The sequence below is a fragment of the Bemisia tabaci genome, chromosome 2 (assembly GCF_918797505.1).
Source record: "Bemisia tabaci chromosome 2, PGI_BMITA_v3".
In the NCBI taxonomy this organism is placed as follows: domain Eukaryota; kingdom Metazoa; phylum Arthropoda; class Insecta; order Hemiptera; family Aleyrodidae; genus Bemisia; species Bemisia tabaci.
The window spans coordinates 67,015,193-67,041,003 of NC_092794.1; the positions used below are offsets into that span (position 1 = coordinate 67,015,193).

At 33.2% G+C, this 25,811-nt stretch overlaps 2 protein-coding genes across 9 annotated transcripts in view; one reads left to right on the top strand and one right to left on the bottom strand.

Moving 5' to 3' along the window:
* LOC109039788 (carboxypeptidase B) overlaps positions 1 to 1,239 on the top strand; it is a 24,087-nt gene extending 22,848 nt beyond the window's left edge. Inside the window, exon 8 of the mRNA XM_019055447.2 lies at positions 337 to 1,239. Coding sequence (XP_018910992.2) covers positions 337 to 656 — 320 coding nt within the window. The 3' untranslated portion in view covers positions 657 to 1,239. The remainder of the gene's footprint in view (positions 1 to 336) is intronic.
* para (sodium voltage-gated channel paralytic) overlaps positions 891 to 25,811 on the bottom strand; it is a 149,874-nt gene continuing 124,953 nt past the window's right edge. For 5 of the 8 annotated variants that reach the window (XM_072296117.1, XM_072296115.1, XM_072296116.1 and 2 more), the window contains 9 exons: positions 25,462 to 25,584; positions 21,919 to 22,041; positions 21,093 to 21,287; positions 20,121 to 20,258; positions 11,646 to 11,753; positions 10,753 to 11,023; positions 9,048 to 9,352; positions 7,440 to 8,255; positions 891 to 5,769 (listed from right to left, as the gene is read on the bottom strand). In XM_072296117.1, coding sequence (XP_072152218.1) covers positions 7,464 to 8,255; positions 9,048 to 9,352; positions 10,753 to 11,023; positions 11,646 to 11,753; positions 20,121 to 20,258; positions 21,093 to 21,287; positions 21,919 to 22,041; positions 25,462 to 25,584 — 2,055 coding nt within the window. In that variant the 3' untranslated portion in view covers positions 891 to 5,769; positions 7,440 to 7,463. The remainder of the gene's footprint in view (positions 5,770 to 7,439; positions 8,256 to 9,047; positions 9,353 to 10,752; positions 11,024 to 11,645; positions 11,754 to 20,120; positions 20,259 to 21,092; positions 21,288 to 21,918; positions 22,042 to 25,461; positions 25,585 to 25,811) is intronic. The other 3 variants (XM_072296120.1, XM_072296118.1, XM_072296119.1) reach the window with 1 other exon arrangement.

Consider the following 25,811-nt stretch of genomic DNA (forward strand, 5'->3'; position numbering starts at 1 on the left):
TCAATTTTTGTCACCAGAAAATTGAAATTTTTTTTACCATATGATTGCAAATATTTGGCCTATAGTTGCAGGAATATTTCAATAAAATTTGAATGAAGTTGCAATAAATTGAGAAAATTTCTTGCAATCAAATCGCAATATTTGTATTCCAAAATACTTCTTTGAGTTTTAAGGTATCAGCCAAATTGGCTATCCGAACTTTCATGACAAAACTTTTAAGTTTTTCCTCTAAAATTTCTCGAGCAATCGTTTTCAAGGTTAAAAGATTTTTGTTTCCTGTGAATACTACTTCGACACTTTCATGAATACCTACTGAATGTCCTCTGTTAATTTAAGGAGCTGCTGCTGGTGGTAGCACTGACTGGGTTAAAGGCTATGCAGGAATCCAGTACGCCTACACGATTGAGCTGCCAGGAGGTGGAAAGTGGGGCTTTGACCTACCAGAAAAAGACATCATGAGTGTTTCCTCTGACGTGTTCGAAGCTGTCAAGGTTTTCGCAAGTTTTACAGTGCCAGAGTCAAGCTTAAGTAGAAGCTTGAAAAATGCTACTCAACTGTTCTCAAGGAGAATCCAAACACAGAAGTTACCTATTGGTAGTATCAGACTGTCGCCCAAGATGGACAATCCAAAAAAAGTAATTTGGAGGTTGGGCTAAAAATCGGAAATTGTACCCAGAGGAAGCAGGGGGAAATGAGAATAAGTTTTTTTGATGAACATGAAATAAAAGTTCTCCCACATCACCAGCAACAAAAAACAAAGAAGTGAAGATTAATGATGCGAAAACATCTTCAATGATTCTTCTAATCGTAATAGTGAGTGCATGTACCTGATTGTAAATGGCTGCTTTCATAATTTTTGAAAAAAGTAATGACAAGAATAAAAATAATCATTTAACGCAAATTGAAAAAGTTTTACTTGTTATATGATAAATTTGACAAGTTGAAATTAACCAAAGAGAGAAAACAGAAAAAATGAATTAATTGAAAAAAAAAGAGAACAAATTAAGAGAGAATCAAATGAAACTGACAATGTAATGCAGTGAAGCAAGTATACAGCAAGAGTGATCGGTAAACAATAGCCGAGCATGATTCTGCAAGCAAATAGGTGGGTCCAAAATAAGATTAAAAAAAGAAGGCATTGTTCTGTAATCATTTACAAATGACATTCACATATGCACACATTTATTTATGTACATTGGAATCAATTATAACACTTTATTGATTGATGTTTCGATTCAACAGATAGTTGAGTTTCTTTTTTTCAGACACTTAAGTACATTCAATAATAGATCTGGCAGCTGATAATGAGCGAGCTACTTAGTGGTCAATTGACAATCATGTTCATAGATGACTTTGAACAAAAACAATTCATGAACAAATAATTGCAAAAGGTAATTCACTTTTACAAAATAGGCAAAAATGAAAAGCGATTTTTTCCTTTCAACTTTGGTAAAATTGCAAGGTATGAATCTTGATCAAATGTCTTTGGCCTATGATACAAGCAGACTACTGCAATATACCTATTGATAGTCTACAAGAAACAGAACGAAAACTTGCATAAGGATGAGAAAAATGTCAAGATTTTTAATACCCACCCTTATTCAAATAGAGGAAAAACCAAGCAAAATATATTCAACATGGAACAGAAAAAGTATTGAGTATTTTTTCTCCTTTTGTTTTTAAATAAGGCAAATCTTAGATCCAAACACCAAAACCCATAATGCTAATCTGGAGGGAAGACAAATTAGCCTATGGCGTTATTGGACGGATTACAAAGAGATTAAGCATATGCACTTCGACACTTTGTGGAATACCGAACTCGCTAGCTAACAAAAACAGTCTGATTAAGAGATGATCTAGATTCATTCCTTCAACTTACAAAAGAAAAAATCGCTGTGTAAAATGAAAAAATCTGGTCTACTTGTGCCAGTCATTGAATTTAAATTTACATAAAAATTATGGATGATAGTAATCTTTGTATGCACGTTACTGTTAAGATTTCAAAATTCCGTGGATAATCAATAAGCGAGCTGCTAAAACTAAAATAAATAAAGAATTTAAAAATGAACGAAAAATTAGATTTTCAATACAATCAGTCTTTAAAAATCTCGCATAAACACATACCTTTGAAAATTTACAATGCACAAACCCTTCATCAGGGGGCGAAACTTGGTAAGTACTTGAAAGTTTCTTTTTACAGGTCCACTGAACTAGGAACAAATGAACAGATGAACTTAAAAACGATATTATTGCTAATAACACGTACGACAATAAATCAAAAGAGATGAACTAAAAATTATACCTGTTTTAAAAAAGAAAATACCATTAGAAGTTGGTAAAAATTCCAGTTTTAAGTACTTCGGAGAAGTTACATAATACAGGACTGTCATAACAATAATTAAATCTCCTTCAAAAGTATTTTTGCTTCTGGTTTTAGCAATTATTTTCTCTTTTGAGCATAATGATCAATTTAACTTAAAACAAGCAGGGAATATGAACTTTGAATTGAATCGTATCATATAAAAATTTTACCTGGGTAAAAAGAGAGAGAAAGAAATGGACAGGTTACTTTCAAAAGTGATTGGTGGCTAATTTTGAAAACAGAGCTTTGTAGCGAGGGGAAATCAAAGGAAGCTAGACTATGTATTTTGTGATTAAAAAATTGACCAAACTTGCACGTAATAAGAAAAAGTGAAAACAAAAATACAGAGAAATAAAACACGGAAATTACATCAAAAGAGTTCTGTGAAGATGGTTTTAGACAAAGTAGAGATAATTTCACAATGCTAGTGCCTACAGCATAATGGCCGGCAATTTATTTTCATTCATACAGATTGTCTTGACTTACATTATTAATAAATAAAAAAAACAGCTATGGACTGCTGCAAATAGGAAAACTGTTCAGATCAGTGACCATATCCACAGACGGAGCTATGAAGATAAAGCAACAGTGTCTGTAACTAGAAAAAAAGGCATTATATAGATGTCAGTTCCTTCAGAGGAGGTCAGTCCCACTGAATTTTCACCCGAAAATTTTAGTCCTCAATCTGAATTATTCTGAACAATATTTGCTCAGCATTGAATTCTTATTTAATTTTCCCAGCAATAAATTGTGATTGAAATCAACTATGACACGATATGCTAAAAAACTGATGGGCGGAAAAGGAAGCTAAGTGTAATGAAGGAAGTAAAAGATTAGTAAGACTGCAGAAAATTGAAAAAAAAGAAGGCCATGAATGAACAGTTCCGGCACATTCAATGAAGATTACAATATTCAACTGCAAGAAAATTCTTGATGGAATTCAAAATCATTAGCAAGCTCTGAAAATAATAAAATAAATACTTAAAACTCTTGAGCAATGTACAAAAAAGTGAAAAATTGTGGGTCATTGAAGATTACTAACGATTTCAGCTAGCTTTGAGAGTGAGTCTTTTGATAAAAATATATTATACTGATGCTTAATGATTTTGCTTATTAATAATGACTATTATAAACAATGAGTAATAACGGTATGACATTCATATCATCAAACAAAACAAAACAAAACAAAACAAAACAGTAAATAATTTAAAAAAACGAAAACAAAAGTGAAATGATGATTTTTCATTATTGAGGGAAGTTTGTGTAAAAATGAAAAATCATTTCAAGATATAAAAATGGAGTTACAAATTATTATCTAAAAGATCGTTAAATCGTTGCTAGCAATAATTGGCTGAGACCAAAATAAGAAAGGAACAAGCAAAAATGCCAAAATGTGAGTCAGAAAAAAGAGGTGTGTCAAATGACTACACTGTCGTTTAAGCTCACATTGTGTGAGAGTTCTGTAAGGCCCAGATTTAAATTTTTCAAACCATGCGAGCAAGCAAGCATGTTCTTGATGTGGACGAAAAAAAATAACAGCAAAAGAAATTCATCCGTTTGATATTGTAGGACCTGAAATGATTCTAAAGGCTCACATTTAAATAATTGAGTATTCCAGTGAAAAAGGGAAAACTTTCCTTTTATTTACTCCAAAATTATTACCGAGTAAGAAGAGAAAGAAAGGAATTTTCAACTTATTGGCGGAGCGACTGATACTGACATCAATAATTGTCTTCCAGCCTGATTTTGGCATTTTCACTTGCAATAAAAGTAAGATATTGTCTACATAGTAGTTGTCCGGGTGGATCAAAGAGTCCATTTAAACTACACTGAAGTGAATCGGAGATTTCTCACGAATTACAAATGGACGCCAAAATTATGTTTTTTCATAGTTGCACTGAAACACTCCAGGCTTAATTTTGCATCTTCAATTAGATATTTTCTTTGGCAGTTCACGAATTTATCGACTGAAATGATCTGATATTCAGGTATTAGTACTGATTTCAAAAGAGCAAGTCACAAAATTACTGTGCTTGCGTGTAGTGAGCTATTTCGGCAATTTTTCATTTATTTCTTGCAGACAAGATCTTACGAATATGCACAAAAGATCTCATGAAGCAATTCATAAGATTTCAATAACACTTAAAAACTTTTGAGCTATTAACAAGCATTTATTTAGCTTGAAATAATTAGGGTATTTTTACTTTTTTTTTTTCTTTTTGGATGATTCAAAACAAATAAATCACAAAAAAAGTAAAATTTGAAATCAAATTTCACGAAAAAAAAAATTTTGAGGGTCACTGGACAAATACACAGTATCACTTAATGTAAGATTGTACCTGTACAAGAGTAATTTCACAGAGGATTGCTGACTAATAAAGAAAAATAATAAAAAGGGAAGGGGAGATTTAGAGAGAAGAAAAAATGCTCCATCAAATAAATGAGTTAGAAATGATCATTTTTTTCTTTTTTCTGTGGTATTATTTCTTTAAGATTTTGAGTTTTTTTTTCTTTCCAGGGTTTTTTAAATACTAAGTTATCTGCTCTAATGATACATTAATTAATAGAAGTGAAGCGTTTGATATCACTGGTAACCAGTGAAACTTAGAAGGTACAAATAATACTGTCACCCAAAAAATTTTGAATGTATGCACATTCCTCATCAAAATCTTTGCTTTATAATCGCAAGCTTTAAATTTTCATTTATCAATGAGAGAAACTTTGAAAGAGAAATTGGGAAAATAAAGAGAGGGATGTATATATCACAAGAAAGAAGAAAAAACTCACAGGAGGGGCTAAAAGATTGACCTTAAAATTTGAGCTGATTCAATTATTTTTTGGTTGACAGTACGTACCTGCTAATATTAAAATTACTATTTATTATATAAATCCATATAAAAACAAAAATAAAATTAATATGTTCAAACCTAGCAACATTTCCATAAACTATATCCAAAATGAAAAAAAATTCAATTTAAAAAGCTTAGTATTTGCAGAAATATAATAAAGATTTGAAATTATTTCACAAATTATTTCCTAAAAATTATTGTAATTAACCAAAAAATTTAATAAAAGTTTTTTTTTTTATTTTATACACATGGATGCTATACATCCTACTTTTTTAAATTTTTTGCTTCTTTCCGCACTATTCATTATGAGAGTTTCACTTTTTTGATTCTCGAAACTCAAAGAATCGCTTTGTTAAACTAAAATAAATTGAGGTTATAAATAGAAAATATAGGAAAAATTCACTTGCTTGCTTGGTACTAGTGTCCTTACAGAAGCATAAACTAAGCAATTTTTACTTGGAGAGACAAACAAACTTAAAGAAATGAAGAAAATAATGATTTAAAAAAAAGAAAAACTTTGGCGCCACGTCACTCCGTACCCTCTCCTTCAGCAGGAGTCTGAAACAGAAAAATAAAAAAAAGATTAAACACACAGCTTTAGAGAAATGTATTTCTTATCACCTAGTTGCTCCAATTCTTAGGAATATGAACTTACATACATAAAGTCGCTTTCACAGCGCAGCCTTGTGCTCTGCGACGCCCAATCACCGTACAAATATAAACTTAAAGATGCTTTAAATACTTGATTTTCGTTTTGTGATTTTATTTTTGTGCTTTTATTATTTGGACTACATTTTATGATGGGGAACTACCATTTCTAACTCATCCGTGAAAGCACCTATCGGTATTGAAAACTAACAGTACAAATCGATGACCAAAATGCGAAGCAAATTGCTCTGTCGGCAATGTTGAAGACTTCCTGTCATACTTTATTTTTTCTCTGAAAAACTAGACAACGTGATTTCTTGAAAACTGCCTTGATTTTTCTTATCTGTTATCAGAATAAGAAAATATATTTTATAAATTTCAAGCTACAAAGTTGACCCGCTCCTCTTGGAAAAAATATGCAAGCGTAAATTTTGAAACATTGCAAAAGAGGCACATGGTTTTGCACTTTGGCCATCCATACACTGTTTCTAAAAAACACAGTAGTTTCTCATTGCAAAATGTAGTTCATTTGTCAATATGTCAACATTCATTTAAAAAGAAAAAGCAGGGATTATTATGAGACAGTCGCAGCGAAATGCAATTTCTGCAAACAGTTAAATATCGGTACATGATGTTGGAAAATAACAATGTTCTGTAATCACCATTGTCGTCATTCTTGCCTAGAAACACCAAACAAACAAAGCCACTGAACAATCAATTATTTGGAAGCTGACCTTGAGATGTAGGGTTGTGCTCTTGGTTTTCTACAAGCCTCCGATACAAAATGGTAAAAATTGAAGTATTCTCACTGAAAACTATCGGCATTTATGGAATTACCAAAACTGTGCTGTTGCCATGTATATCTATGATTTAGGGCCATTTAAAAAACCGTCAAACAGAGCAACACTGCTTAGAGTGAGAATATAGTTAAACTTGGGCTAATTGTTCCTGACTGCTGCGGCCTCATCAGAGTATACCGTTGCTAAAAACGGAGCACAGCAATAGTTTACCAAAAAGGATGTCAGTGGAAAACTCTGACTGTTGTGTATTGTAGAGTAGGATGTTAACAATTAAACAATAAAAACCTTTAAAAGTTAAGTATTAAAGTAAAATAAATTTATATATTAAGTATACCTAAATAAGATTGATAATCTTTAATTAAAAAATATATAAAAATAAAGAAAATTTAATTAGTGGTGAGGAATTTTTGAGGATTGTAGTGTACATCTTCATACTTAAAATTTCGTGAGAAAACCAAGAAGTTCATTAAAAAATTAAAAAAAATCATTTCTAAGGGGAGAAAAAGCCAATCAAAATCCAACAGTTGAGTGATGTAGCGAGGCGATGATTTAATATGAGTTCAGCAAATCCGCAAACACTGTTTCTCCTGGCTAGCTATGCCATCAGTGCCTACCAAAAATATTGTTTCACACGGGTCCCATTTCTGGCATTTTCAAAACGAGGTTCCTTTGCCACTTACTTAGGATTTAAGAAACTCTGATAAAATTCCTAGAGTTTTAAGAAAATGAATTAGAAAAAGAGGGTGGCACTGAGCGATTAAGGAGAGACTGGAAACTCACCTGGATAGGAGGACGTGGCTAATCTCAAACATCGGCAAGTTTAGATGTGGTAGAGGGAGACCTAGAATGGATGACCACCTTGTGCCCATTTTTTATGGAGAAACCATCACTTTCGACTAGCACAGCTGTATCACAGGCATCAGCATCAGCATCCGCATCTCCAGAATGGAGGCTGTCTGCGCCTCCTTCTTGTCGCTGTTGCTTATGTTTCCTCCAAGCGTTTTGAATCAGTCTTGCACAGTACTCCTCACGTTGCCTCCATAACGTCGAGCTGACTGGATCATAGCCAACTTCATCCGGCCGTAAGTTCACCTCCCCGATTTCTGCTGTTTCTTCAATCGGATTACCCTTACGGGCAAAGAAGTCTTTCGTAAGTGCATCCAAAATATCGACGCAGAACATCATATCACCTTTACATATTGGTATATCCATCGTTACGATCTTGTATTTGTTAGGCTTATGGATCTGTAACGGAGGCTCTAGAATATCTAAGAAATCGCTCAGCTGATCGTAGCGGATGTATTGCGTTCCGTCTGGGTCGAATTGTTGCCAAATTTCATAGTACATATCGTAATCATCATCCGTCAAACCTTCTTGGACGTCCTCGGTTGCTTGCGAATAGTTTTCTAATATTACAGCAATGTACATATTTATGATAATTAAAAAACTAATGACTAGGTATGATAGTAAATACATGATGCCGACAGTTGAGGACCCACAGTTTCCTGGTGAGCCCATCTCCATGTCTGGTAAATCACAGTCTTCTTCATTTATAATGCCGTCAAGGACTCCATCCCAACCAGCAGAGGTGGAAATCTAGAAAAAAAAAGAAACACATTATTCCAGATTAAAATACATATAATCAAGTGAGTTTCCTGTAGATTGCCTAAAATTTTCACTTACGATCTGCTATTAAGCATTCTCAGCTAGAGGGACAAGCAGGAAAATTTGTGTAAGGAATTGAGGTAATTTGATGAAGAAGGTGAACTAATCACAGAACTGCTACAAAGTCCTTCTAGCATGTTATGAACACTTCCGTTAAAATTATGAGATTTTTTCTATTTCAGGGCCATGACAAGCAATTCGATAGCCAAGGTGTAAAACCATGTACCTCCGTTTGCAACATTTCAGACTTTCTGCCACTTTTTTTTTTTTTTTTTTTTTGAGAAGCAAGCCGATATACTTTTTTGAAAACTTCTCTGATTTTTTTCTCTAGCAGCGTATTGTTCTGCATTGATTTCAAGCTCTAAAGTCAGTTTTCTTCCTCTTCAAAAAAAGGAAAAAGGAGCTGAAATTTTGAAAAATAGTAATTAAGATACTCAGGTGACGCACTTTGGCTATTATGTTACTTTAGGCGACAAATATGCAATAAAATTGTTGGGTAAACTGATACGACGCGCCTCTGATTTAAATAAGAGAGTCTCTTACTACTTGCCACAAGGGCCGAGCCATCTATAAAAAAACACTAAGTGAGTACCTCTTTTTGTTTTTTTCACCCACAGTTCTTGAAAAAAGAAACTGAGAAATATTCTGGCATTTCCGACATTCATTTCTAGATTATTATTCACTTAAACTTTCAAGACAAATGAGTAGATCATCAGCACTTACTTGAAACAGAAGTATCATGGATTGACCAAACGTTTTGAAGTTGTAAACATCATCAAGACCACCTTTGTCCTTGACATGCATGAAAAACGACATTCCGAAAATGGCAAAAATGAACATGACGAGGAAGAGAAGAAGACAGATGTTAAACAGTGCCGGCAGTGACATAGCAAGAGCAAAGAGTAAAGTTCTGATTCCCTTGGCACCTTTCACCAATCGCAGCACTCGCCCCACTTTTGCCACACGAACCACTCGGAGCAATGTCGGAGATACAAAATACTTCTCAATGATGTCACTCAAAACCAGACCTAAAAAGAAGATGATAAAAGATAAGAGGACAATTTTTTTGAGAAGTCCTTTCACCTTTCAAAATACAACTTTACAGTTATTACTAAGCAAGAAATCAGACATGTAAGCGAGACGATACATTTAGTTAGGCATTTATCTTGATGATGATAATTGCAGCTCGGTTGAAACCATTGTATGTAGTTATTCCTGCTGCCTCTTCTTTTAGACTTCTCTTGATGAGTCAGTTTCAATCCAAATATTAAATATTTAAAATAGTTTGGAAGTCTTTTTGCGTCTCTAGTTGTAAAATAAAATTACATTTGGATATTATAGTAGGCATTGTCTTTAGCCATTTGACAATAGTTGCCAGATAGGAAATCGGATTACAATGAATTCATTTGAAATGCTAATTTTAATTGCATTTTGATTAAATTTTAATCCTTTGTTTTAGAGGGCTTTTTCAAAACTACCTTAAACGAATGGAATCATTTTCAAAACTAACTAGCTACTGAAACATTGCATTATTTGCAAAAAGGACCTTCTGCTCCAGGAACCTTTTAATTTAAATGCGTTTTTCTCAAAACACAGTTAAGGCATGCATGCCCTTACTGCAGATAATGTGTCAATATCATTGTTACAAAGGGTCACTGAACCTCGCATTTTTTATTTAATATTCTAACAGTACTTGGTGCATGGATTACATGGATGCCCTTACTGCAGATAATATGTCAATAAATATCATTGTTACAATAGGTCACTAAACCTTGCATTTATTATTTGATAGTCTAACAATACTTGGTGCATGGATTACATGGTGATCTATTGCATATTTTTGGAGCCAAAATCCTGAAAAAGTCTGCCTTTTAAAAGTCCAAAGACACAAAGGAGTTTCAAACGCGCCGCAACGGCAGGAAAATAATTAGAGATATGTACTGCGGTCGTCAAAATGCCACCTCCTCTCATTTCCCATTATGTTCGTTAAAATAAATCGTATTCCAATGTGGAATTGTTGCATGTTTACTACAGACAACATGAATGAGATTTGATTCTTTGATTCTCAAAAAACAGTTTTGACTTTTCTATTGTTTTTACACGCGGAGAGTATAACACATTTGACGGAAGTCATAGAAACCCTTGCTTGCTTCCGACTGGTGCCGAATGACATCATTTTGTTTGGCGCAAAAGTGGGGTATTTTAAATTTGCCGAAAAGTCATGCATTTTGAACTGCATTTTTCTCGGTTTCTGAGTTACGGTCCATACGGTTCTGAGTTACGGTCTATTTTGCGTTCTAAATATGCGCATCATGTTTTACACATCATTTATCTATTGATAAATTTGTCAACAGTTGTTCATGGTTTAGTGACTTATTTCTTTAAAATCAATTATGACCCAAAAACAGAAACTGGCAAATGAACTTACCTGCAATTGATAACAGCACTACAACAAAATCAAAGAGGTTCCAGGGCTCTTTGAAGTAGTGATACCGAAGGGCAAATATTTTTAAGAGGCACTCGGAGCTAAAAATAACTATGAATATCATGTTCAAATAATCGAGAACCATACTGAACAGCTCAGTTTGTTGGTAATGATCCATTGTCATTGTCAACATATTCAAGCCGATGAACAACATGATGACCATGTCAAATTTCTTATCCGTACAGATCTCGAAAACGATGGCTTGCGGTCTCCACTAAACAGAAAAAAGAAGTACAAATTAAAACTTGCGGTAAAAAATTTTTGTTGGGTTTATGTGTAAATTTAGAGAGCAATTATAAATTGCAAAATACATTTTCATGAGTTAGGAAATAGGAACAAACCAAGTTATGTAAAAAAGTGTGTGATCAGAAATTCAAAGCTTCTTAAATCAAAAAGTTCAAAATTAATAAGGAAAAGCCCCCTTGGAAAAAGCTCTATATATAAAAAGAAAGACGTCTAAGAGTCTAAAAGCTCTATAAGAAAAACATCTATTTGTCATGCATTAATAATTGAATTTTTGACCTCGATCAGCGAGTGAACCAACTCAGTAATTCAAAATGGTTCGACTGTAATGTTCTGTGATTTGAAATGAGGATCATATCTTCTCTCTTTTTCAAACTGATAGAACCAGACGCTTCATTATTAGAAAAGGTTTCAGTGTTTTTGTTTTTATGTAGATTAGTGAGGTTTCCAAGGAAAATGACAGAGCTTTTGTTCACATCCACACTGGTCCACATTAAAATTGCATTTTTGCTTCTGAGCATGATTGATTAACTTGGCACTTTGCACTTAGCGATAGAGGACAAGAAAACGGTGCTTCTGCAGTAGACACTCACTCTTGGTCTGGGGATGGCCTTGAGGGGTTTCTTCGATCCCATTTTCTTCATGGCATTATAATACTTCTTCTGATCTTCGGTCATGAACATCTCCAGAGAGCCCCCTGCGTAAACATTGAAAAACACAATCATTTTGGAGTCCGAAGAAATTTAAAACCACACCTTGTAAATTCAACTGCATTGAAACAACAATAAATTCAAAAAGTTATTTAGGAATAAACGCCAGAGTTGAGATTGGTAGGTTTAATTGCCAGTTTTTTTTCAGGCAATCGTGTTTAAAGATGTGTCAGGTAATGAAAAGTACTTGCACGAAAAAGCAGATTGAACGGAAATGCCAAGCCCTAGCAAGTTTAAGGTTACCTCTAACCCTCAAGACATTGTAATTTTCTCTCGATAAAAAAAAAAAAAAAAAAAAAAAAAAAAAAAAAAAAAAAAAAAAAAAAAAAAAAAAAAATACTGACTCTTTAGTTGAATTGCTTGATGAGGACAAAAAAGTACAGAGGTATCTGGTACATGCTTTATAATATTACTTCCTACAAATAAATCTGTTTTTTATGTAAATATTGATTCCATCAGAAATTTCTTCAAGGCTTATTTTTCATTTTTCTTCTTTTTTTTCCATTTCTTGTTTTATCTACGTATTTCACTGCAAGGAGAAAAAATACAAATTTTAAGTGCAACTATATCTTCAGAGAGCTAAAAAATTGTTTAGTAATTTTCTACAAAACGATAAAAGGATGGAAGACAGAGGCTTAAACAATTATTCAATGAAATTTTTTTACAAATAGAAAATATAAAAATAGTGAAACTACGAAAACAAAGATCTCGATTGAGTTTCTGAATTTCTGCTCCTTTATATCTCAGAAGAGTAAAACTGGAAATTGATGCACCAAATTTTGAGTAGGTATTCTTGAGAGGGCAAAGAAAAATATTACAAAATCTTATTTAATGAGGATGATCAGTCATTCAAGACATATGATGTAGCAGGAAATTTGCAATATGGTGGAATCAATATTGACCATGAAACTAGAAAAATGCATATCTTGGTTGCAGTGTCTCAAAATGCCTGCTCCTGATTTATTCTTATAAGGAGATTAGACAAACAATATGGCTCGGAATTTTCAAAGATTATTCTACACAAGTAGAGAATAAAGATCATCGAAGGTTTCAAAAGTTATTTAGTAGCTTCCGACGCAGAAAATAAAGTCAGAAAGTCCGCAATAAGCAAAACCCTGATATTCATTTTTGCAGTTTCACCATCAATATATGGTTTGGTAGTTTCACCATTGAGACATTATATTTCCGATTTAATAATAAGAAGTTACTGAACGAAGCAATAAATGTAGCTATAAACATTTGTTTCTTGCAACAAATGAAGAAGTCTATGATAATGGTATTTATTCATTCTTCTAAAATTAACTGATGAAATATAATAATTTATGAATACTACTGAGACTATTTCAAGTTGCTCTCAACTAATTTGGGACTGAGGCACTTCTTTTACGACTATCTAAGTAAGACTAAGAGTGCGAAAATTGAAACAAGCTGTTTTCATTTAAAGAAATGAAAGGAAAGAATATTCACCTACATGGTCAATTCTTCAAACTAACCAAAACCAATAGTACCATGAAAGTGTACAAGGACCTTGGAGGAAGCAATTTTTAGTAAGAGATTGCGGTCAAGACTGCAATGCATACAGCACTAAGGTATGTATTGACTAAATTTACAGTATGCATGCTAAGCTTAGAGATATAATCAAGAAGCAAGCATTCTTATTGTTTCTGTTTTCAGCATTAAATTGCGGCAATTGATGAACGCAATCGGGAAACTTGTTGCGGAAGACTGCACAAGCAAATTTAAAACAATCTCAAGAGGTCATACGGCACAGAGAAGTATGAAATTCAAAGCATAACGATTGCTTCTAATGACGAGATAAAACTCCAGTGGTTCCTCGCCTAATTCTCCATCATTTGATCAAAATGATTTTCCTTTCAATCAAGTTATGCCAGGGTTTGCTGAGACTTTTTCTCTTTCCCTTCCTTTACATAGTTCAAATCTGAACTCAAAAGTAGGTTATCATCAGGAAAATGTGCAGCAAAGTTTCCTTGTTACCCACCATTGAATGTGAGTTAGTCGTTGTGTGACAGTTCGATAAGAAAAAAGTTCAAGAAAATGCTGCTGATTAGGAACATTGCATTTATGCATAGATGGTGATTAGAGTTGTGAAAGTGTGCAGGAAAGAGTTTAATTCATGTTAGAGAGAAGGAACTACAATACAAACCAAAATAAAGTGCAAAGATGGAAATCAGAGAAAAATATAAGCAGAAGTAAAACGCTAATCATGAAATGATGATTTAAAAAGAGAGATACCAAAATTGAGAAAAAATAATTATTCTGGAATTAAACCAAGTAAGCACTACTGGCAACTTAAAAAACAAGTTAATGTGTGCGAAACAGATAAAACCAATATGCAAAGAGTTTGACCCGTATGAGTGGAGAGTGTCTCAATTGATAAACATAAAAACTGATCACATCCTACTTAATTTTGTTAAAAAAGAAAAAAAAGCTCCCTACATTCAGATTTGCAGGTGTAACGAGTCTCATTTGGTAGAATTCAAAATCAGGAGACAAGAGATGAGAAAATTAGAGACATATCATCCAATGAGTTAAAAGTTACAAAGTAAGTAGGTACTTTATGGATAACATGTTGAGGTCTACATGCAAAAAATGCATATGTGCCCAATGTTAAGGTTGAGGCTAATTCATTCATAGCGAAGGAGAGAGGAAGATAACAGCTGAACGAGGCTGCAATCTGTGCAGAATTTTGGAATGCATATTTTTAATATGAGCAGTAAATTAGACTTTTACATACAATATATGTTAAAGACAATTGAAAATTTTAAGAAAATGAAGGCTACAAAGCTAAAAGTTATACCACTTAACTGAAAGAAATTTATCTTGGCGCGATCTAAACGTACATACTTCAGTTCCAAATCTAACGTAGGTCACGTTTCATTCAAAAATTTAATCAACATTTGAGCAAATTTGACCCGAATCAACCTAACTGCATTTCAGAGCCTAATTTTCTCTCAAATTTCATTTTTATAATAGAGTTAAACTGCTTAACGCCTTTGAAATTTCTCTGATTTAGTATTTTCTTTAAAAAATAAAAAAACCAAGAAAAATAGGCACCATACGATGTCGTTAGATTAATTCCAGTTCAATCCTTCCACCTAATAGTAAACAAATTCCCTGAATCACCTTTATACTCTTAAGGCTTAACCCTTAATTCTATTCTGAAAAACATAGCAAACAACAAAATGATAGAATAATATTTGTGTGTAATAATACTGATTCTAAAAATTACTTTCATGAGTGGGGCCAATGCACTTTTTTTTTTTTTTTTTTTTTTTTTTTTTTTTTTTTTTTTTTTTTTTTTTTTTTATGTTGCAAAAAAAATTACAATTAAGATAGCTGTTGGGTGTGAATCTTTGGACTACTTTTTCTACATGAAATAGATTGTTCAAGATGTGAATTATACAACAGCCATGGAACATTGGCTTCATGGTGGTTAAAACCATGAGTCGCCACTTCATGTGGCATCATGAGTTTCAGGCTGATTAAGGAACGTGCTTTTTAATCCTTCAACTTTAAGCCGCTTTTTTCAAACAAAAAAGCTGTTTTAAGCTTCTTTGATCCTGCCTATGCGCTTATCCCTAAATTTGACTGGGAGAGTACTTAGTTTCAAGGCCATTCTTAAACCACGCAATAGCCCCATTATGATTTAATTTTCAAAAAAAGAAAAAAATTTGACGGGGCTATTTGAAGTAAATTAAATTATTACAGATATTGAGATGAAATTTCAGTAGAAGAGCATTGGAACCTCATGATGATAAAAAGTTTCAGGAAGAAGCTGTTTTTTCCTAATTCATAATCAAAATTACATTTCTAAAACAAATTGAGAAGAAAAGAGAGAAGCCTAATTTTCTTTTTAAAAAAAAACAAAAGTACCTAAAAAGAAAATTAAAGTAAAATAGAGTTAAAATCAGGATTGACTACCTACTTATAAAGTCGCACTGAAGTAGTGCAACAGTAATACAACTAACAAAAAGGAAGAATGAGAAAAATCATCATATAAGGAGGGTAAAACCTGTGGGTAAATCGAACCAAGAGCTTTTAAACGTCATGAATTTAACTACTGTCCAAAAGAAACAAAAAAACTAGGAGTATCAAAGAAGCATACTTTTTGAACCTAAAAAGGTGATGCGTTCAACAATTTTGATGATTTTCAAAAAAATAGAGTATACTATTCTTTTCTACCATTCCCTCTTTGTCAAATGCAGAAAAAATCAGCAGACATATTTTAGTAGTTTAAATGCTGAAATGCTGAAATACATGTGTTTAAATGGGAAACGTCGCTAGATGACGTCACTAGGCAGTGCATTTTCTCACTTTTAAATCTATTTTTACACTATTTTCCCTATTGGAAATAAAAATTAAAAGAAATACTGCAAAATCAGCTCTTAAAGCACTCTGAGATTAAACAATAAAAAATATTCGTGCAAACTTTCCGATGAAAATTAAAAGAGACGAGTTTTCAAATTATATTGAATTCATGGGGGAAAATTATAAAATGTATACAAAAGAACAGATAAAATTGTTTTAAAAAGAAGCGCCCTAAACAAAAGTTCTAGTGAGAACTTAATTTGAATTTGGGAATCTAAAAAAACATTAGAAAAACATATGAGTTATCAATCCTAGAAAGAACTACAGATGTAGGAAATCGATGAATGCAAGAACAAATGGTAGGTCAAAATGGAAGTATCGCTGTCATGGTATCATAAAACAAAGGGTACTGCTAGCTCAAAAATTATCTTTTTATTTCTTTTCGAATTTTTCCTTCTTATTTTTGGATAATTTTTATTTTTGGTAAACTTCAGCTACTTTCTTTCTATATTTAGTCTATGTAGGCAAAAATGTTGGCTTTACATCATAGTTATTTGTACTTGTTTCTGTAAAAATAGAAATACTCATTACAAAGGAAATCAACATCTCTAACCCCAATCTGAGAGGCGCTTTATACCCAACTCTTGTTCAAGGATAATATAGATACACCTCATCTGTTCCTCCAACAAAGCTTCTGCAAGATTTGGGATGAACGCATGATGTGCCTGGTGGTTTTCAATCAGGGCCAATAACCTTCCTCGTTAGAAAAGCAAGAGTAGGAAACAGGTGGAAAAACAAAACCAGGGAAGAAAAGGAGTCATTTTCTAGTTAATCATGCAGTACCCTTTGAAAATATGTGGTAAGGAGAGTTGAAGGGAGCAAAAACCATAGCAAGAGGGAGTTGTAATCAATGAGAATATCTCACTAAAAATCGATTAGCACATTCATGGGATGTTTCATAACAAAATTTATGCACTTTGTGAGTTTCCAAGAGTATTAAAATATTCACAGCATCCAGATTACAGATTCATGCACAAGATGCCTATCGCTCCAGCTATCTTACCTTATAAAAGAAACAGATTATTAGATAATCTTGGATTGCTTATCCGCAGATTCTGATGGGTCATTTTCAAGGCAAAATAATATACATAAAAAAAAAGATAAACAAATATATTGTAGCAAAAATAAAAATATAAACAGAGAGAGTTGCACAATACATAAAAGCTAAACCCTTTTAATAAGAGCTTATTATCGATACCAAAAGCCACCTAATTTTTATATTTTTGAAAGATAAGAATAGAGTACTCAAAAACTAAGAGTTTTTTTACCCCTGTCAATCAAAAAAGATGGATGTATGAAACATTCTTTTAACTTTTTCATTTATTAAGTTGATTAGTAAGCTGCGGACGCAATAGCAAACTCAATTTTTTACAATAATCAACCTGAACAAGATTAAAAACTAGAAAAAAACCTTGTACAGCGCTACCTCTTTTGGAACATAGTAAGATTGGAACATGTAAGTGTTACTGCAGTTCACTATCACACAGCCGAAAATGAGAGATGCGCGCAGAGAATAGTTAAATGCTTTCCATAGCAAATTAAGGATGCTGGGCAATGCTATTATTAAGAAAAACAATTTAACAGCCGCAGGAATCAAAATCCAACAAGAATATTTGGCTTGTGTTTACCAACACTATCAGAAAAGTAGTCTTTGGGTGGGGCGTTTTGACTTTCAAAGCTTAACAGAGTTGACCAAAATAGTCATCACTTTCAGGAGGAAAAGTCTAGAAGTTCCCACTAGAGCTTTTTGCAGCTATTGAGAGTTTTTTTCTCATTCTTTTCATCTGAGCTCTTTTTATATACAGATCCTGCCTCCAAAGCAGAGGTTTTCAGCCATAATTGACAACAAAGTTGTATTTTACCCTCAAGCAATCCACTCCAAAAGCATTAGGCATTTTCTATCCATTCAAAATCAGAAAAATGTAGGCTGGGCTTTCCAGAAATGTTCTCCTTGTAAAATGGATTAAAATTTCCTTTATTTGCAGTTCCTCACGGAAAGATGAAAAAGGGAAACCGTTACAAGATCGCAAGAATACTCGCAACTTGATTTTTTTTTTTTCAAAACGCTTGTACGATTGAATCAAATGTTGATTTATGCACCAACATGTCTCAAGCAAGGACGTGCGCATGAAACGCATTATTACAGCAAGTTTGTCTTGTCCCTTCTGTAGCCCAAACAAAATTTTGTTTGCATTTCTTGCTGTTGTGAACTGTTGAATCAGTTAATTGATGATCCGCTTTTTTATGGATGAACTGATCACAAAAGAATATAACTTGTGTACTTTTAATGTGGGAGTAAATATTTTGAGGGAGACTGACAACACTGCCATTCTTAGCACATGATAGAATATGGATTTAATTTTATTGGAGGATCATGATAACCTTCAAGCAAAGTCTTATTATTGTGGGCCCCTGTTTTGCATTCAATTTGTCTACCCCTCTCTTTTTTACACATGAGAGTGATTCATAAGGTCTCCAAAGAAAGAGATAAATATGGTAAAAAGCGCAAGAATATGAGAGTAAGGTCCCCTTTCCTAGTTCTGCTATTAGAAAAAAGGGCTGCATGCTGCAGAGATCAAATAAAATTTTGGTTTCTTGGGTAACTAGTCTTGAGGTTTTCCTTTTAAATAAGATCGACGTCAGTAACTAAGAGGCTTCTATTTTAACTGTTAAAAGATTTACAGACACCTAGAAGAATATGAATCACTAGTATACACATTACACATAAAGCATTGGCAGCTCTCTTACGATAAGATTCCATGAATTTAGCATCATTTCATGGAAGTTTGAAAGCGCTCAAAAAGCATGGTATTTCACTGCCAATTCAAAACAGCGATAAATGAACATATTAAAAGCACTGAGTAGTTAGGCTTTGGCAATGGCATTAGAAGCATCACATTTAGTACTTTTAGATATATACACATATCACACAGATCAATTGAATGGAGAAAAAAAGTACCCAAATTAAAATAATTTATTTTTTGCATCCTCATTGGAATCGAATAGAGGACAAAGATTAGAAATTGAAACCTGATGACGAGCTCGACAAATTTTTACAAAAGCTAAGCTTTAATGGAAAGCTATTGTACATCTATCACATGCTCCATTGGTTAACATTTTGGTGTCATTTCTGCGGATGTAATACGGTTTGAGAAGAAATAACTCCTTGGACATAGACATGAATAATTTATCACAGAGAATCAATCGTTGTGAACTCTTGATGAAGTTTCGATGGCTAATGGTCAATCATGGAGAGAATATTAGATATTTACTTGATTTTCGATGTATTTCAGAGGAAAGTGAACTAGACTTCTTACTTTGAGAAATTTCGCAAGTAACTTTTTTGTATGCGAATTTTGGAGAGCAACTCCTGAGTAAATATCGATGCTTAGTTTTTCTTCTATTTTTCCCCCACCTCACTGCATTATAAATTGAGATATATGTTTTCCTTTTTACTTTCACCATCAATATACTCAAAAGCTTCCGAATTATTTGATTATTTACGACTTCAAAATTTCAAATTTCATCAGCTGATAGTTTTATTCCGCTACTATCATTAGTATTTTTTCTCCAGATTCAAGATGGTCGAGCAAAAATAGGTGGATTATACTGTCATGGGAATTTGTGTCAAATTCAATAATATATCGAAATTTCAATCAACTCATCTCTCTCAAAATGGCAGAATGCAGATTTTGAAGTTCTTCAAAAATGCCCATTTGGTTAAATTGATTCTTTGTGACCTACTTTCAAGCAACACAGTTCAAAATTTTCATTTCAGGGCAACTTTTGTTCTGTACTTTGACACATCACGGAAAGTATGCAAACATATGCGCTGCTTGTAATAAAAAGGACAGACACTGAAGAGGTGATAAAAAAAAAAAAACACAGCAACAGTGATTTTCACTCCTTAACAAACACACACATTGATTGACACATTTTTAAGTAAAGGAAAACAACAAAAATACTTATCTTTTTCTTTTGTTCATTGAAATTATCGATGATGACTCCAATAAACAGATTGAGCGTGAAAAAGGATCCACATATAATGAAGAACACAAAGTACAAATACATGTAAATATTTGTCTCTCGAATTGGTTGCTTTCCCAACTGGAACAAAATGAAAATATTGAGTCAATCAATAAAGAAAATAATAGAATGGAATTATACTATGGAAGTATACTTTATTTTACAGTTTTTACTTGCAGTTCAGCACTTACCTTCAATGTATAATTTAATTAACTTGTTATAATAATAGCTGGGGTAAAAATCTGCCTTACAATAAGATCTCAATACTTAAAACTTTAAAATTTTGAAGTTTAAAGTTGAAAAGATAAAGGTCACAACCAAGAAGTTTTTGAGAAAAGCTAAAAGTTTAAAGGATGAGAGTCTATCACTGAAGTTCGGTTCCCCTCTTAATAATATAGGAGAAAACTTTCATAGCAGCTGATAAAAATAAGTATAAGAATGATAATATTCTTTTTTGAAAGTCAGCCAATAAATAACGGAAAGAAAAGGCTTTTGATAAGTCAACACATTTTTTTATTTCATCAAGATTGCAGTTTTGTCAATTACTTAAAGAATGAACAAATACAACAACTAAATTAAATGCTCTGTTCAGAGATTAAACAAGGTGATGATTGTCTATTCTTTTAAGAATAATTGAAATAATAATCCACCTTTATGCAAGCCCATCTTAATAGATAAAATGAGGAAAGGCAGCGTCAAAAATATGCTGCCCGTGTCAACAAAGAATTTCTCAGGGATGGAATTCAATCGAAAATGCTGAAAGGCAAGATTCCTGAAGGATTATCGCTCAGTAGGAACAGTGACAGTCAGGTGTCATGGGGCACCAAAGAGTGCTGTAAACCAACAAATGAGTATTTAAAATTAAGAATAGGAAATTTCTCTTATTCAGCTAATTTTCAATTAACACTGACTCACCTCTCTTGAGTCAATAGCGTCATTCATTATTTGAATCCATCCTTTGAAAGTAGCGACTTGAAAAAGGCATAGGTAAGCTTTGCCCACGTGATCGAAGTTCATGGGCGAATTTTCCCATGTGTAATTTTCGGCAACACATACATTCCTGTCAGGGATTATTTCATGGCTGAGGGTCGTCCCGTTTGCATCGACACACTAAAACAAATTAAAAAAATAATTAAAAAATTAGCGTAACCTTCTTCAATTTTTTTTTTTTTCCAAAAAAATTACTGTTGACTTTACAGCAATGGTAAAATAACATCACAGCCCGGTCTCGTTCAAATTTTTCTGGTTAACAAGCAGTTTTTACGAAATAAGGTAGAGCGTTCTACATAAACTAAAATTCTCAGCATTTGATGAATCAGAAATCGAGCTTGCTCTTTCTTGATGCAGATTTAAAGTTTTCATAGAATTTCACATTATATTAGCATTTCTTTTTCCTTACATGGAAAGCGCTCAAAAAAACACTTTTTTTACGATTAAAAAAGGGAGCCCAGCCTCGATTTTGCGAGGAACTGATTTTTCTAATTCCTTATTTTGCTCCACGCAATTTTGAGTGTAGTTGAAGAGGTGAACGGACAAAAACAAAAAAACGGCAAGCAATTTGTTAAATTAAATTTAGAGGCAGCTTGTAGAAAATTATGAGAGAGACTGAAAAAAATTTTTAGACCAATTTGATATTAATGCAATGTTTCTAGAGACATGGAAAGCAAATAGGTTCTTTGAGACACCTCATACATGAAATTAAATTAGAATGAGTTATGAGTCTTAGAGAAAAGAAATTTACCTTATAGTACTTTCCAGCAAAAAGTTGTACTCCCATGATGGCGAAAATCAGCCAGAAAATCAGACAAACGAGCAACACATTGAAAATACTTGGAATGGCTTGCACTAGGGCATTGACGACAACCTAAAATGAAATTCAACAAGTCCTTAATAAACAGTTCAATCAAAGTAGAAAAGTCAATCATGGATTTGAGGGAAAGGATACAAAAGTAAATGATTGTTGAAGTGAAAGATACCAAAATGAAAGTTGAAGTGAAGCTTTAAAACTCATATTCATTGTTTGCAATTGACAAAAGTAAATAATCGATGTTCTTCCAGACTAGAGGTGATCAGCTTTACTTCTGACTTTTCAAATCATTTGTTTTTATTGAAGGTTTTTTCACAAAATAAGTGTAATCTTTTCTGAGTGAATATTTACATTTTGAAGTGACAGATTAAATTGTTGACCAAAGTTCAGAAGTGAAACACTCATCTGATACAAGCTTAAATAGAATATATAGGTAGCGGAGAGTAACAACTACTTAGGATGCATTAAAAATACAAATGCTCAAATTGGAGGTCTGAAGCTCATAAAATAATGTACTCTTGAACAACCAGAATCATTTGAAAATGTTTTTCCAAAAGAAAACTGGAGCAAGAACGACTTTGGAAACCTTGCTGAGCAATGAAATGTTCCAGCACTGGGTATATTACCAAAAAAAAACTTGAAAACAGCCAGAATTTTTCTCCTGTCAAATAACTGCTCATATGGCATTGCTTGACTCAAGGATGACTACTTTGCAGCATATCCATCGACAACAGGGTAAACATGCAAAAAATGGGGAAAGTAGGGGGAAATAGACTAAATTTTCCTGGTGTATAGTTGTTCATATTCTGCTACAAGAACATACAGGTGGTTCAAAAATCGAAAATCCATATAATCTGTCCGATTATTGAAGATCAGATAGCAAGAGCTGCAGAAGAAATATTCGACATATTATCACTCTAACAATAAATTGTTACTTCCATAAACGATGATTGAAGAGCCAGTAAGAATACTTACGTACTAAACCAAGTCAGCATTATTAGCCTTAATTTTTTTTCTTTCTTCTTTCTTTTTGTTCCCTACAAAGGCTGCTAAGTATGTGATTGAAATGCAATAGAATAATTTGAGCATTACTCTGTACAGATTGTTTTCTGCACTTAATTTTTATCATTTATTAACTATTTACAAAATCTTACAATCCTGGTACAGTGGACTCTCGATAATTCGAAATTGAAGGGAAACAGCTTTTTCTTCGAATTAGCGAGGTTTCGAAATAAAGAGAGTTCGAATTAAAGAGATTCCACGTGGAGACATTTCGAATTAGGGAGGTTCGAATATGGAGGAGCAAATGGACGGATTTACGCTGAAAGGAACCAAAAATATTAGTTTATTTCATTACGGGAGTAAAATTTACGCTAAGTTATTATTAGTTATTAATTATTAATTATTTATATTTAATTTTAAAATTAATAATTATTATTAATTACTCTACTCACACAAGAGGAACCTAAAATAATAGAGTTTTATTTTTGGAAGTAGTCTTCAGTTGACTTCGAATTGTAGAGGGAATGTACCGTCTCATTTCGAATTATAGAGGGAGGACCATATTTACTTCCCACACTTCGAATTACAGAGAGAATTTTCGTCGCAATTTCGAATTATAGAGGGCCGCGTCAGCTTAAAATTTTCGAATTAACGAGGTTTTCGAATTATCGAGGTTCGAATTATCGAGAGTCCACTGTAATATGTCAGCAATATCATGATACATAGAATACTACGCCAATAAAACTCTCCACATGGTATGTTTGTGGAGGGAGGCAGAGAGTTTCAAGCCTTCACCCGACTTCAATTGGCTTTTCCCATTTTTAACAAAATTCACGATTATTTCCCTCTTAGATTTAAAAAAAAAAAAAAACCTTGGAACTCTGTAAAAGCAAAAATATCGAAAAAGTCTGGCAGGATTCCTTCTAAGTCAGGATTTTTTCTGTCATTATAGCGTTTCCCGCATATCATGCAACTGACACTCAACCTGCACCCGAACGGACCGTCGAAATGTTGGGAGCTTTCTACTTTCCTGTGTGAGTAAATTGTTCAAATTTCCTGAATCATTTTTGAAAAGAATACTTGGACCGCATTTAGCAGAAAGGAACTAAGCCACGTCAGCTTTTAACTACGCAATTCAATTTTTTAAAAGAAAAAGTCTATGCTGCTTTTTTGAAAATTTTGAGGAATTGCCTTATGCAATTCAGAAAATTCACTGAACTTTGCAAAAATAATCCGTACAACGTAAAAAGTTAAATTGCCGAATTGAATGTGGAAGTAGCTGATCTGACTTGGTTCCTTTCTGCTTAACACGGTCCATTTTATACTGTGGTAGCTTAACATCACTGTCGACTTGGAATCATTTGTATTTATGCCACATCTAACACTAAACATTTTACACTCACATTGATATATTAAGATAAGAAAAATACAATAGCTGCTACAGTAAGAAAGAAAAAAATAATAAAATGTGTTGCAAGACTGATAAAATAAAAATGCTTAACAAGGATTGAAGCTCCCTTTCAAAGATTATGGATGAAATACGGGTTGATGAGAAGATGCAAACAGGCATACACTCATGGGAAATAAAATTTCACATTCTCTACAGACAAAATGAAGAAGAACATACGCGTGTATCATAGGTAATTGAATTGATAGAATGATAGGATGCGATTTTTACTGAGGAAGATTTTGCTACAGAGGCGCGGAGTTTGTAATTTAAAATTTGATTAAAATAAAAAAAGGAGTTAAGCAATTGGAATAGTAGACATTCACAAGCAAGACAGATCAATTTTGGAGATACATACATTAGTATTAATAGGAAAAATAGAAGAAAAGGAGTGTCTTGATGAGAAACTGATGAGCGAACTGATGAAGGTATTCTCAATCGAAGAAAAAGCTTTCATTCCGCACATGATGATCATGTTCAGGATGCACCTGATTTCAATTTACCCTATTGGAATGTTCTCAATTGGAAAAAAAGTTTTGGTTCCTCATACATTCACCTCTCAAACAAGCAAAAGAGGTTTAACATTGGTCTGGTAGATCGCTCGTCCTGGTCATTGTGGGGATTTAATAATTAGTTTTGTTAAGATCTTTAGGGAGGCATGAACTGAATTTATCAGTTTGCCACCAAAAAGCTTGTTTTGCTTGTTAGATGATTGCGATTCATGAAGTACAAGTGTTTTTTTGGGTTAACTACTGGCTGATGTTGCGGGTAAAAAAAATAAATAAATAAAAAAAATTGTGCTGCGCACCAAATACTAGCGTAAGTCACAGGGTTCATGCTGGCTTCTTTTCATGTCTTTCTAATGACTTGCTACTTACTCATTGATACAATTTCTGTCACAAAAAAATTGATCTAAAATCATAGGAATTCGATGCAGTACTTCTAAAGTGCACTAACTCGATATTACAGAACATATTGTAGCTGGGGATTTTCTAATACCACGATTCAGGGTTAACAGAAAGACATACCCTCATCCCTTGCATCCTAGACATGGCCCTGAGCGGTCTCAGAGCCCTCAACGTTCTCATAGTTTTGAAAGCTTGGATTCCACCCGCACCGCACAAAGAGGCTATGAAGTTTATTAGAGAAACCTGTACGAAGAAACAAGGTTCAAATTTTTGCAGCACACGTTAAGACAGACATTGATAAGCTTCCAATTGTCACCTTATCACATTGTTTCCAAAATTTGTATTTAATAATTTTTACAAAAATTATACATTGATGTAAGAAAAATTTGATAGGAGTAGATCTCCTGTCACGATAAACTATGATTTTTTTCTACTTAGGTACAAATCAGAAATTTCATCTGATATTGATA